Here is a 12,762-nt window from a genome sequence, read left to right on the forward strand (position 1 = left end):
CCAGCTGCCTCGGCCCCTCCCGCTCGCCTCCGGTGCTCGCTGGTTTTCACCTGAGGCAAGCCTTCACCTGACTGAGTCGCCAGTTTCCCTAGGGCTTCCCAGTCCAGACCTGACTATGAATTTTCCCCATCCCTTCCCTTTGCTCGCGTGTACACACACACACACACACACACACACACACACACACACACACACACACACACACACACACAGAAGAGCGGCCAGGAGAATGCCTGTTGCCCTCCTCCCAGACCCCTCTGAGGTCACTTCCAGAGCCCACTCTTCCTCGAGGAAAAGCGGGCTCATCAAGAACGCAGCCCACAGCCCACCAGAAGGCCAGGCCGCCGCCGCTGGCCGGCAGTGACATCATAGACTCCTGCTCGCCAAGTTTGCGCCCACATTTTAGGATACAGGAACAAACACGGATGTGAAATCAAGAATGAAAGAGAGAGTAATCTAATTAATAGGCCATGAGCCAGGCTAACAAAATCAAAGAATCTGATTACACAAGTACCCCTCTTGCTATCTCCGCCTCCCCCCACCCCCTGCTCTTCCAGACTCCTCGCTATTTCCTTCCTTAGGCTGGAAAGTTCAGGAGGTAAACACAGAGCCCTCTGATTTCCTTATTGAAATCAAGATCAAGCCTATCCTGGGGCTCCCGCAGCCAAGAGGTCACATGGGTGACCTTCAGGCCCTGGGACTAAGAACCCCGAGGAATTGAAATGGCCATCCAAGCAAAGCAACCGAAAGCCAAGAGCTCTCTGGCTGGTCCAGTGAAGCCAGGGGCCCCCAACTCTCTCACGCACCACTGCTAACAACACCTGCACTCATTACTTCTGTCCTCTGTAGCGGGACCGGAGAAGGGGGGCTCCGCCCTCGGTCGGTTTAAAAGGGTCTAAACATTTGGGTTGTTGTGGTTAAGCCTAGCGCTACTTTTTTCCACTCTATCACCTGCTCGGGGTCACTGGAAGACTCGAACACTCGGCTGCCTTTCTCTTCCCTTCCCCAACGCAGAAATACAAGCACACCCAGTTGTTGGGGTTTTATCAGCGTTTGATCGGTATAGCCAGCCTCATGCGCGCTTCAGGGAAAGAACAATGCTCTTTAACAGCTTTCCATTTTAAGGGGGGGGAGCAGGCCCACATCCTAAATAACTAATTTCAAGACTTGTATCTAGTGCCAATACCTGTTGCATTTATTTTAGAGTTGATTAATTACCCTGGAACTTGGGCAAACTAAACTCCATGTGGAGAGAACGTTTCTTCCTTCAATTTAGTTCTGAAAGCTACAAGTTATTGATGGCTCTTATTCTATTTACATACAAATTGGTGCAAATATGCCCATCTCTTTAAATGCATTTTGTATAGATATATAAAAGTGTCATTTTTGATTTAGCTTGAAGACGTTGATCATTTATTACAAAAATAAACGAATAAATACAACAATATATTGTTGTTTCCAACAGGATAAATACTTTACAAATATATAATTTAAAAAGCAAATTTAATTGTTAAAATTATTTAAAATATTACACTCATTGATAAAACTATGAAGAGTATATACTGCATTTGATATAAGAATCAATTATTCTCTGAATGTTGAAAACCATTCATACAAAACAGATCATGAGCATGGTAATGAGCAAACACTGGAGGCCACGGGGAAGCAGAGGGAATCTCTAAGATCAATAATGGACACTTCTATTTTTTTAGAAAAAAAGAAATAATCCTTGGCTAGTAATACTAAGGAGGGAAAAATGCAGAGCAAAAACAGCAATGTGACTTATATTTTTAAATACAACTTGAATTATTTATTGGATAGAATTGTCAGGGGAGGATGACTGGGTGGATGAGGTGATCAAGGCTTGGATAATGTCTCAAGAGCCGCAGTCTACTGTAAAGTACAAATGGGCCTAGTTTGAAACTAGCCAGGCTGATGGGACAGAACTTTGTCCCTTTCCTTTGGATTGGAAGGGGAGGAGAGGGATGGGCTGAAATGGAGGAGACAAATGGGCAGTTTACGAAGCACAAGACGCTTGTGCTGCAAAAGAACACAATGACCAAATTCATTAAAAAGATCTAGTGATACGTAACAATATTTTCATTATTTACATGTGTAACAATATGAGCCTTAGCACAAAATCTCTCACTTTATATCTTCTCTGTTGTGTTTCAACCGTGAAGTTCATTTTGTAAATACATTCAAAGGGTTGACTTAAAAAAAAAAAGAAAGAAAGAATAAGCACCAGCATATGTTACAAAATGCCAAAATGACAGACAAGCTACCTTGCTGGCACGGCTTCTTCACCCCTCAATCAGGGCTTCTTCCAAAATAATCAGCAAAGGTTGCTTCTTAAGAGAAAACAGTGTAAAAAAAAAATCTAATGTTAGTTCCCTTGTCCTCAGCTAAATCAAGTAAGTAGATACCTCCGGAAAATTTAAATAGACCCATTCCCCCATCTAATCAAGCACCATTATTACAGGAGGAAAACAAAACAACCCCCACCCCCCAAAAAACCAACAAACCTTCAAGCTTCTTCTCACAAGCCAGTGGTGTGCATCACCTACAAACAACCTGCCCTGTGCCCAGTTTCCAGTCAGGCCTTCTTGGCTTACCCTTATAGTCCTTCAAACAACAACAACAACAACAACAACAACAACAACAACCAAAGGAAAAAAACAAAAACGCCGAGGACCCTCACCCACTCCAAGTTGTTCCTAGGGAAGGGCAATAATGGTAGCAGGAGAAACAGAAAGCAAGAACACAGAGGAAAGTAAAATGTAGCTTCTGATCGACAGTCCCCTCCCCCCCCCGCCCGTTTAATAAATATGGCCTTTTTCAGATTTCACAAATCAGAATGATTGTGATTTTTTTAGTACAATTTAATCCCTAAAATGATGCAACCCAATACATGGCTATCTGGCTGGGCTTGATTTGTGCTATAGGGTCTGTCTGGGAGAAATAACTGTTCCTTATTCTCATAGTTTCCCAGGATTTTTAAATCCCTGAATCTATATTGGAGGTGTGTGTGTGTGTGTGTGTGTGTGTGTGTGTGTGTGTGTGTGTGTGTGACTATATTAGGTGACAAAATTAGGCAAAAAGTAAGTGGTAGCTGAGTGAGATTGGGGGAAACTCATGTAAAATCACTGCTTTCTCACTCCCTCAGTACTTAAAAAAAATACATACAATACGCAGGGACTCAAGCAGCCAGAGGCTTTCTCATATTTAGCCCTCACAACCTGAGGCACTACATTTTCATTTTTCCATGTTGTAAATACTGATACATTAACTTGATAAATGTGACCACTCTGCAGGGTCTTATCTAAAAAGTGACTTAAAAAGCTAAAGCCCTCAGCACTGGTATAGAAGATGAAGGATCATGCTTCCGGAGGACCAAACCACAGAAGTGGGGAGCCCCGAGTCTGAGCCGGTCACAATCGAAGTACAGAGTCAAGCAGGGCTCTGTACTGACTTCTTTCATGAAAGGAATAAGAAAGGAAAGCAACCATAAGCTTAATAACTGAAATTCAGTCACCTATAGGTATCAATGGGAAGTAATTGATATCAAAATACTTCAATGATTTATAAGCTATTCTTCGCAACTATTGATCTTCCAGAAAAAAGAAACAGGGATGTATTGGAGGGTGAGAAGATGAGAGAGAGAGAGAGAGAGAGAGAGAGAGAGAGAGAGAGAGAGAGAGAGAGAGAACTAAGAGGGGCTGTATTTACCATGATTGACCGGGTGGCTATATTTTCAGTGGTGATGTAGCTCAATTATGCAATTCAAAACAGGTACCTTCAAGAAAATGGCTAGTAGTTATAGATCACTCAGCAAAAACACCAGAGACACGGAAACTGAGAGTAAGGAAAATATTGTGAGATTTATAGATCAGCAAGGATCGAACAACCACTCTTGCTAAAGCACAGATGTTTTCAGCAATCCTAGCCTGCTGTGGAGGTTTCCAAACACACCTTTGCGTGGGGAAGCTCTGCTCCCTCAATGCTATGACTTAAGGATCTGCATTAGTAAAAAAATACTTTCTAGAGAACTCTTTTCTTCCCACACAGTGTTGATGCATCAGACACAGACTATTTCATTCTAACAAATTTATTTTCTCAATCAGCTCTTACGGAATCACTACTCAAATTAAATTACAATCAAAGGATCACATCAAAAGATACCCTTATTACCTAACAACTGTCCATATTTTCATTTCATTTTGATTTGTGCTCGTCTGAAAAAAACACGTAATACAAGATCTGGGGAAAAATAAATTACCGTTTTGCAGCAGTTCATAAGTATTCTGAATAAAATATTAAAAGAAGTCATTTAATGAAAATATAAAGCAAATATTTTTAGATCAACAACGGATCTAACGATTCTATATTGCCGTCATTTGAAAAGTCTGTTTATTAAAACCTACCAAAAACACTGCTTGGAAATGGCAGTATTACATAATCACATCCGCAGCACCCATTCAATCAAAGTTGGCAACGGATTGAGGGCAGAAGTCAAGGGAAGTGCGGCGGTTGGTGCTGTCTTTCCACACCCTTTTATTCGGAGTCAGTCCAGAAATAAAAAATAAAAAAATGTTAATAAAAAAAATATTAGCGGTGGAATCTTTAGGCATGGTCCACCCCGAGCGGCAGTCGGCAAAGCCCGGGTTCGGTGGCGGTGGCCTGGCCTCTCTGGGCCGTCTCAAAGGCTGGGCCCTGGCCCCGGCTGCTGTGCCCTCTCCGCTGGCGGCTGGATGCGCCTGGCCTTTAGCCTCGCTCAGCCCGGGCTCTTTCGCGCTGCTGCTTTTATTTCCAAGGTTACTGCGAGGATGCTTTCTTTTGGCTTTCCTATTCAGTCTGTGAACTTCAGAAATTGTGAATCTCCCCCAGCCCCTCCCCAGACTCTGTTTCTCCTTCCTTCCCATTTCATAGTTGACTTATTTGTTCCCCAAAGACTTTAATATGGCCAAGAAAAACACTGTCCTGGAGTAGAGTCAGACCTGGACGAAACCTGGTGCGTCTTTCTTTTTCAGGTCACTCCCAATAAAGTTTCCATGGATCTTTTAGGCAGCCCTTTTGGAAGAAGTGGAAGGAAGGGAGGGGGGTGTCTCTCTTGTCTCAGAGGAGAGGAAGAAGCAGGTGTTCTCCACCGACGCCATGAAGGACATCTCAGGGTGGACAGTACCTCAAGAGTGCAGTTTCGGTGCGTTGGGCATCTTCAACCTTCTTTCAAAACAGAAACAAAACACCACCAGAGTATAAACGAGATGTCCCGGGTGCCCCCTTTCCTTCTTCTTCCGGTTTTGCTTGTTATATATGCATATAAAACAGTCTTGGTATTTATTATGCTTTAAAATTTTTTTTTTTGGTCCCTCCATCCTTGGACTTCAAAAAGAGTCTCCTCGGTCGGTGTCTCCCCAGTCGTTCTCCCCCCCTCCTACGGGCCGTGGCACGCCTGTCTTTGGGCGGAGGGGAGGCGGCCGAGACGCCCTGGCCCGGGCCAGGTGCTGGGTCTGCGCGGCGGCAGCGGCGGCGGCGGCGGCGGCGGCGGCGGCAGCGGCAGCGGCAGTGGCGGTTCTTGGCGGCGGCTCGGAGACGGCGGCGGCGGCGGCGACCGTGGCGGTGCTGACAGCGGCTGCGGAGGTGGCGACGGCGGCGGCCCTCTTCGCGCTGCGCGCCCCCCCGGGCCTTCACTGTACGCTGGTCTGCAGCCCGTGGTGCGGCGGCGGTGTGTCAGCGCTCACGGTACCCACCTGCGAGTAGACATCGTCCGGCGTCTGCTGCTGGATGCCCGGGGGCGTCATGCGTTTCTCTTTTTGGCGCCGGTTGCAGAACCAGACCCGCACGACCTCCTTTTCCAGCTGCAGGCTGTCGGCCAGGTTGGTGATTTCCTGCGCCGAGGGTTTAGGGCACTTGAGGAAGTGGCTCTCGAGCGCGCCTTTGACGCTCACCTCGATGGAGGTCCGCTTCTTGCGCTTGCGGCCCTGGGCCGCGATCTTGTCGATGCTCGTGGGGCTGCCGGTGCTCGAGTCCGCCTCCTCCAGCCACTTGTTCAGCAGCGGCTTGAGCTTGCACATGTTCTTGAAACTGAGCTGCAGGGCCTCGAAGCGACAGATGGTGGTCTGCGAGAACACGTTGCCGTAGAGCGTGCCCAGAGCCAGCCCCACGTCCGCCTGGGTGAAGCCCAGCTTGATGCGCCGCTGCTTGAACTGCTTGGCGAACTGCTCCAGGTCGTCAGACGTCGGCGTGTCCTCGTCCGAGTGCGGGTCGTGGCTGTTGAGTCCCGGCCCCGCGCCGCCGCCGCCGTGATGCGGGGGTCCCTGCGCGTGGTGCGGGTGCGGCGGGTGCGGGTGAGCGTGGTGGTGATGGTGGTGGTGATGCTCGGCCAGCTCGGGCGTGTCCCCGCGCACTAGCCCCGGGTGAACGAGGCTCTGGGCTCCACCGCCCGCGCCGCCGCCGCCGCCTCCGGGTCCCGGGGGCGCGCTGAGCATGCCGTTCACCGTGAAACCTCCAGGCTGGGAGTAGAGCAGACTCTGCGGCGGCGGCTGCTGGCCGCCCGCCATGGACGGGAGGTGAGCGGCGGCTGCGGCGGCGGCGGCGGCAGCGGCGGCGGCGGCGGCGGCCCCCCAGCCCCCAGGGTGGCCCTGGTGCGGGGGCGGCGGCGGGGGCCCGAGATGCGGAGGCCCGCGGTGGTGCAGCGCGGTGCCGGCGTGCAGGTCTTCGCGCCCAGCGCCACCCTTCACGTCGGGGCCCTGCGGCGGCGGCGGCGGCGGCTGCGGCGGCTGCTGGGGGCTGCCGGCCATGCCCACCGCGCTGCCCGACCACGGCGAGCTGGCTTCCACGGCGGCGGCGGCGGCAGCGGCGGCGGCGGCGGCAGCGTGGGGCAGGGCGGTGACCCACTGGTGCGCGTGGCTCAGCATATGGCCGCCGTTGCTGGCGGCCATGGCCCCCTGCATGAAGTCGCTCTGGACCATCTTGACCGAGGACGGGTCCCCCCGGTAGGCGCCCGAGGTCACAGCGGCGCTCCCGGGCTGCATGCCACCGCCGCCGCCCCCCGCCCCGCCGCCGCTGCCGCCGCCCCCTCCGCCACCGCCCGCCCCGGCCGCGTCCGAGTGCACAATGGAGCCGGCCGTCAGCAGGCTGTTCCCCGGCAGGTAGGGGTTAGAAGCCGCCGTGGCCATGCCGCTCCGCTCCCGCCACCCCACCGCCGCCACCACCGCCGCCGCCGCAGCAGCAGCCGCGGCCGCCGCCGCCGCCGCCGCCGCCGCGCCCCCCCGCCTCCCGCCTCCTCCCCCCGCTCCTCCTCCCCCGCCCCGGGTCCCCGCCGGCCCCGCCGCCTTCGCCGCCGCCTCCTCCTCCTCCTCCGCCGCCTCCGCCCCCGCCGCCGCCGCCGCCGCCGCGGCCCGGGGCTGCAGCTGCAAGGCCGCTCGGCAGGGCGCGGGGGTCGCGGGCGGGCCTCGGTCAGCAGCAGCCGCCGCCGCAGCAGCCGCAGCAGGAGCAGCGCCCTGGGGAGGGGGGATCGCTTCTCGGGGTGAGCTCCGTGGCCAGCCCCTTCAGGGGGGGTCGTGGTCTCCCCCCTGGCCGGGAGCAATCGGCTGGCTCCAGCAAGGCTCGCCCAGTGGGGCGGGGATCCGTACTTCGGGCGCTCTCTCCGGGCGCGGGGGCTCCGGTTGTTCCTCTTGTCCTCGTCCTCCTCGGGCGGGTGCGGACTCTGCCCCGGCGCGGGGCTCTGTCCACCTGCTAAGCAAAGGTTTCAGGAGAGACAACAAAGGACGAAGCGGTTCCTTTCTTCCTCGGCCAAATTGTGGGTGGCCAGCAACCGGGCCGCTCCTTGCTGGTCCGCTGGCTTCTGTCCCCTCTTCAGCAACACATTTCACTGTTTCCCCTTAGCATAGTAAAACTTTTCCGGTCCTTACAGGCGTGGTGGTACTGGCGGCTCGCGTCTGCAGGAGTGGGGAGGCTGGCTCCTGTTCTCCCCCTCTGGTCCTCTCCTTTCAAGTTTTGTCCTGTCCTAGGAAAACTTCTTGCGATGATGCATGTCTCTGAAGTTGCTATTGCCGGAGCTCTTGGGTGTCTCTGAAACAAGAGTCCCTTTTCATTTTCCTCGCAACAGTCACGGTCTGGTGCGACATCTTTCCTTTTGGGCAGAAATTAGGAAACAAATATAACAAGGCAAAAAAAAAAAATTGAACAGAAAAAAAAAAAAAGGTCGAATTGCTCTGTTACCTTGTTGCTGAAGGTTGGGGTTGGTGTTTTATTTTTTCCCCCGCAGTTGTCTGGAGAAGGAGGAAGAAGAAGAAGAAGAAGAGTGCATTGGTGGAGATGGAGATGTGTGTGTGCATACAGGGGATCCTTGATACACAACCAACTCCTGTGGGCACGTTGTACCGCTCCTAGAGTGCCCGACGGCGGGCGCGGGCGTGCCGGGGCAGAGTTGCTGCCGGAGCTAGCTCTGCGCCCGGGTTCTCTCTTTCTCCCTGTCTCACTTTCCCTCTCCCTCTCTCTCCCTCTCTCGAGCGCCCGCTCTCGCTAGGATCTGACAGTTCGCTCTCTGTCCCTCCCTCTCAGAGCAGGGACTGTCGAATGTTTACCCTCCGCCGCAAGCGCGCACCCACCACCACACTTTCCCAAATACAAGGAAGTCGAGCACCAGGGCCCCCGCTGATTGGCTACCCGCTGGGTGATTGGCAGGCCTGGAATGACTGGCTTAGGACGCGCGGCCCCCCTTCCGGCCGTTCCGATTGGTTGCTTTTTAATTTAGGCAGAGCGTCGTAGAAGCTGGAAATCTGTCGTTCCCCAGCCTCCCTCCCCCGCGCCACTTTCCCCTCCCCGCCCCTCCCCCTCCGCCCCCGCCCCCCCCCCACTCCGCCCCTCCGCCACATCTTAACTCTTAGTGTCCGGCCCAAACGTCTGCGTTTCCTCCGCGGCTCCCTGCCTCTGCGATTGGTCTGGGAGGTTGGGGAAAAAGGGAAGAGAAAAGGAGGGGGCGGGGGGGGGGGAGAAGGGGGGTTAGAAGGAAAACGAAGAGGGGGGAAAATCACGAAAAATAGCAGTCTACCCATTCTACCTAGACTGCGTTGTGTTGCACCCCCCACCCCACGCCAGAGATTTGTAAAGCGCGCGCCACGGATGCACGGTTCAAGCTAATACCTATAGACAGATGTGTCCCCAATGGTTTCAAAGTTTCCTCTTCCCTTCGCGCGCGAGCCCCCATCTCCTTCTTGCCGGAGGTGGGAAAGGGAGGCTTGCTTCGCCCAGAGCTCCGGTGGCCAAGCTTCTTGGAAATCCGCCACTGCAACTTTGTGCAGCCGCCGCGCGCCGGCGGCGACCCTCTTTGTTTAAGTTCTCGGATGCCATCATCTGGGAAACCTGCAGCCCTGTACCAGCGCGGGGCCCGCGCGTGCGAGACGGACCGCTTGCTGCGGCTGCTCGCTCTCCCCCACCCCTCTCCCTCTCCTTCTCCCTCCTTTCCTCCCTCCCTCCCACCCTCCTCTGGGATTCTTGCAAGTAGCGTGCGTGCCCTTGTGAGTTTGGAGGGTGCCGGTCAACGAAGCCACTCGAGGTATTTGAAAGGCAATCAGCCCGACGGTCCCCCTAGATTCATCGTAAGTGTATTCGACCCCAGAACGCTGTGACTGCCCGCAGCCTGCTCAGAGGGCTCGGGTCCGCTAGCCGCGCCCTCCCCCGCTCCACCGCTGACTCGGGTGTGTGTGTGTGTGTGTGTGTGTGTGTGTGTGTGTTTATTGGTGGGGTTTTTACTCGCTTGCTATTCTTGGGCATGGAGGCGCTTTATTTTCCTTTTTCTTCAGGTCTCAGGTTTGCGTGGTGGCAGTGACCGATAAGTGCTTTCTCAGCCACAACCCAGCTGAAAGAGTTAAGGGGGCCGGGAGGAGGAGTGCGCCCGGTAGGCGGGAGAAGGTGGGGGGAGGAGAGGATGAACGGGGGTGGGGGGGGGGGACGCGGCCAAGCGGAAACGCCGCACAGAGGAACCTCAGCGAACCAAGAAAAAAGAGAAAGTGGCAACCAAAACAAGGGCAAATTAAATCCTCCTTGGGGATTTCCAATGAACTAACCCAATTCGGACATTCAATAAATACACGACTCTTAATGAGGGTGCGTGTGTTTGCACCCGCACCCCCAGCTGCAGGGTACCGGCCTGCAGCCTGCGGTCCCCAGCCCGAGCTGCAGCCGAGAACGTAACCCCGCGGCCAGTGTGCTCTGAATATAAAGAACTGGCCTGCCTTCTCCCCCATGCATAATTCCTCTACCGAGCTCACTCTAGGTGAACTCAGTTACAGTAGGAGCTCTCCAGCTCAGCAGCAGCCACGCACCCTCGGCGTGATCTCGAGATTAACTGTAGACGCGAAGCATTTATGTAGGACTGGGTCCAGCTCCTGCTTGCCGGGGTGAAAAGATACCATCGTAGGAACAGATCTAAAAGGCAGCAGTAACCAAAGCCCCAAACAGAACGGATTCTCCCCTCCTTTCCAAAAGGTTCCTTTTTATATTTATGTATGCGTATATGTATATATAAAAGATGGAACACAGATTTCATTGAATAAATCTGAGATCTCCAGGTGCAGACGTTTGAATGGTCGGTGCCAGCACCCCGTGTTTTCCTTTCCTGCCGATTTTGCTTGGATCCGGCTCAAAAACCGAAAGAGTCTCGTGGTTTTGTTTACACTGAATGGGGAGGATAGGAACAGAGCCATGGGGCCGCCTTTCATTAATATACAGTGAGGATTTTGTCTAAATTACTGCTATGAGTCTCACAGTACACGCTTTCAAAAGCCGTCTCAGGTGGCCTGATGAAACGGGATAGCGCCTCTGCAAACAGATCCACTTTCTCTCTTTGCAAGGAGGGTGTGCGCGTTCGGGAAGCCCCCCAAACGCTGTGCTCCTCAATAACAGAAACGCACTTCTGTTCCCAGGTCTGTCCCCTTCCTCCCCCCCCCCTTTCCATATACTTAGTTCTCAAATCGCTCCCCAGCTTCCCCCCCACACACACTCCCGCCCCACCCCATCCGCCCCCTCCCTCTGCGGAGTGTGATTGTTTTGTCTGGAAAAAAAAATCCAAAGTATATAACAAGGGGAGAACAGTTAGTGCTGATTTTCATTTGCATACATTTTCATATATTTTGTTGAAAATAATAGACTAGTGAGGACCGGGCTTAGAGGAGTCAGTGTGAAGGGAAGGCTAAGGATGCGCCGGTTCTGGAGAGTAGAGAATACGCCTTCTCCTCTACCCCTCCAGGCACCTTATTTAAAAAAAACAAAAAATCAAAAAACCAACAACCTTGTATTTAAAAGTCTAACCTTGGGAGTTTGCTGGGTAAGTGGTTTTTTTCCCCCCATTTTCTTTCTTTGCTTTCTCCTTTTCCTCTGCGTCCTTTCTGGTGTATTTATGTTCTTGTAGGTTTGGAAGCTTTATTTTCATTGCTTGGGAGGAGAGGGGAAGGGAAAGTGTGTCGGAGGGAGTGAGCAAAAGGAATCTGACGTTGCTAAAATAATACATAAAAAGGTGGACTGGTTCCAAAGGCCCTCACAGCAGAGCTTTACTCTTCTGGGTGAGAGGGAGAGAGAAAGTGCTATTGATTTTAATTGTTGATTATGGGAGGGGTAAACCCCAGAAAAGAGGTGCCTAGTACGCATGGAGTGTATAAATATTTCTTGTTTGGAATTTCCCCCCAGAGAATCAAGGATGAAGAGGGAGAAAGCCTGAGGTCTGTAGCTAGTGGTCGTGACTGAATTGTGAGTCTGCCTGGATTAGGACCGGGAAGCAGTCGAGTCCAGTGGAGGAGGGGGCCTGGTAACTGGAGGGTAGAGGGCTAGAGAGGAGGGAGTAATGAGGGAGAAGAGGCAGTAAGTCAATGGACCCCTGGTTAACGCTGCAACTGGGGAGCAGGCGCTGAGCTGCAGCTCCTGGCTCAGTAGTAAAAGCCCATCAGAAAGAGGGTGATCAATCAAAAGTAACCAGGACATCCTGCTCTCCACTCCCCAAGGACTCTGGAGCTTCAGCATCCAAAGCACCAGATTTCCCATGTTTTCTATTTGTGACAGTCAGACCTAACCCTCCTTATCACTATCCTTGGTTTTTGGAAAATTCAAGGGTGTACTTACTTAAATAAATATGGCAGAAAGAAACAGCTATGCCCAGTCCAGGCCAGTGTGATTGTCTTACTTTAGTGAAATAGTCTTGGTTTGTTCTTTTGAAGGAAGCCACGTTTGGGTGGGTGGGGGTGGGGTGGGGGTGGGGTGGGGTCAAACGTCTGGAATTATACTGCACTTTTGGATACAGAACACCTTGCAATTTAGAATTGGTAATTTATTTGGAAACAGTTGATGCTAAATCAATGCAGTGGTTTGTAATGAAGGAGGCAGAGGTGTCAGTTGGGGAGGGGCTGAGAATCACTAGGCTTCCTCCCCTTGTTTACAGCCTGGCATCTGACTGGGGTTAACTCCGTGTGCTCCATTGGACCAGATGCCATATAGAGCTGCTCCCTGAAGATCATTTGTTTCCTTGATGGGGAACATTTCTGAGCAGAGCATATTGGTTGCCATAGAGAAAGAAATAAAAGGAAGAACACTAGTCACATTAAGCTATATGTTTGTGCACTGGGCTCTAGATAAAAGACCTTGATTCAGCCAGAGAGGAGAAGAAGCCAAACTAGAGATTTCTAGGACCACTAAAACTAGCTTTATTTTGTTTCGGACTTCTACAGTTGAAACATATAAGCTAATTTTATTGGTTGTTGTTAATTTTAT

General features: G+C 52.4%; 1 protein-coding gene across 1 annotated transcript; it reads right to left on the reverse strand.

Moving 5' to 3' along the window:
- Positions 1 to 5,566: 5,566 nt before the first annotated feature.
- Positions 5,567 to 7,178, reverse strand: Pou3f3 (POU class 3 homeobox 3). The gene has a single exon (XM_052744999.1). It carries the CDS (start codon positions 7,176 to 7,178, stop codon positions 5,688 to 5,690), a length of 1,491 nt encoding a protein of 496 aa, XP_052600959.1. The 3' UTR covers positions 5,567 to 5,687.
- Between the last annotated feature and the right edge of the window lie 5,584 nt (positions 7,179 to 12,762).

Source organism: Peromyscus californicus, unplaced genomic scaffold (assembly GCF_007827085.1).
Source record: "Peromyscus californicus insignis strain IS unplaced genomic scaffold, ASM782708v3 Scaffold_19__1_contigs__length_69161282, whole genome shotgun sequence".
Lineage (NCBI taxonomy): Eukaryota > Metazoa > Chordata > Mammalia > Rodentia > Cricetidae > Peromyscus > Peromyscus californicus.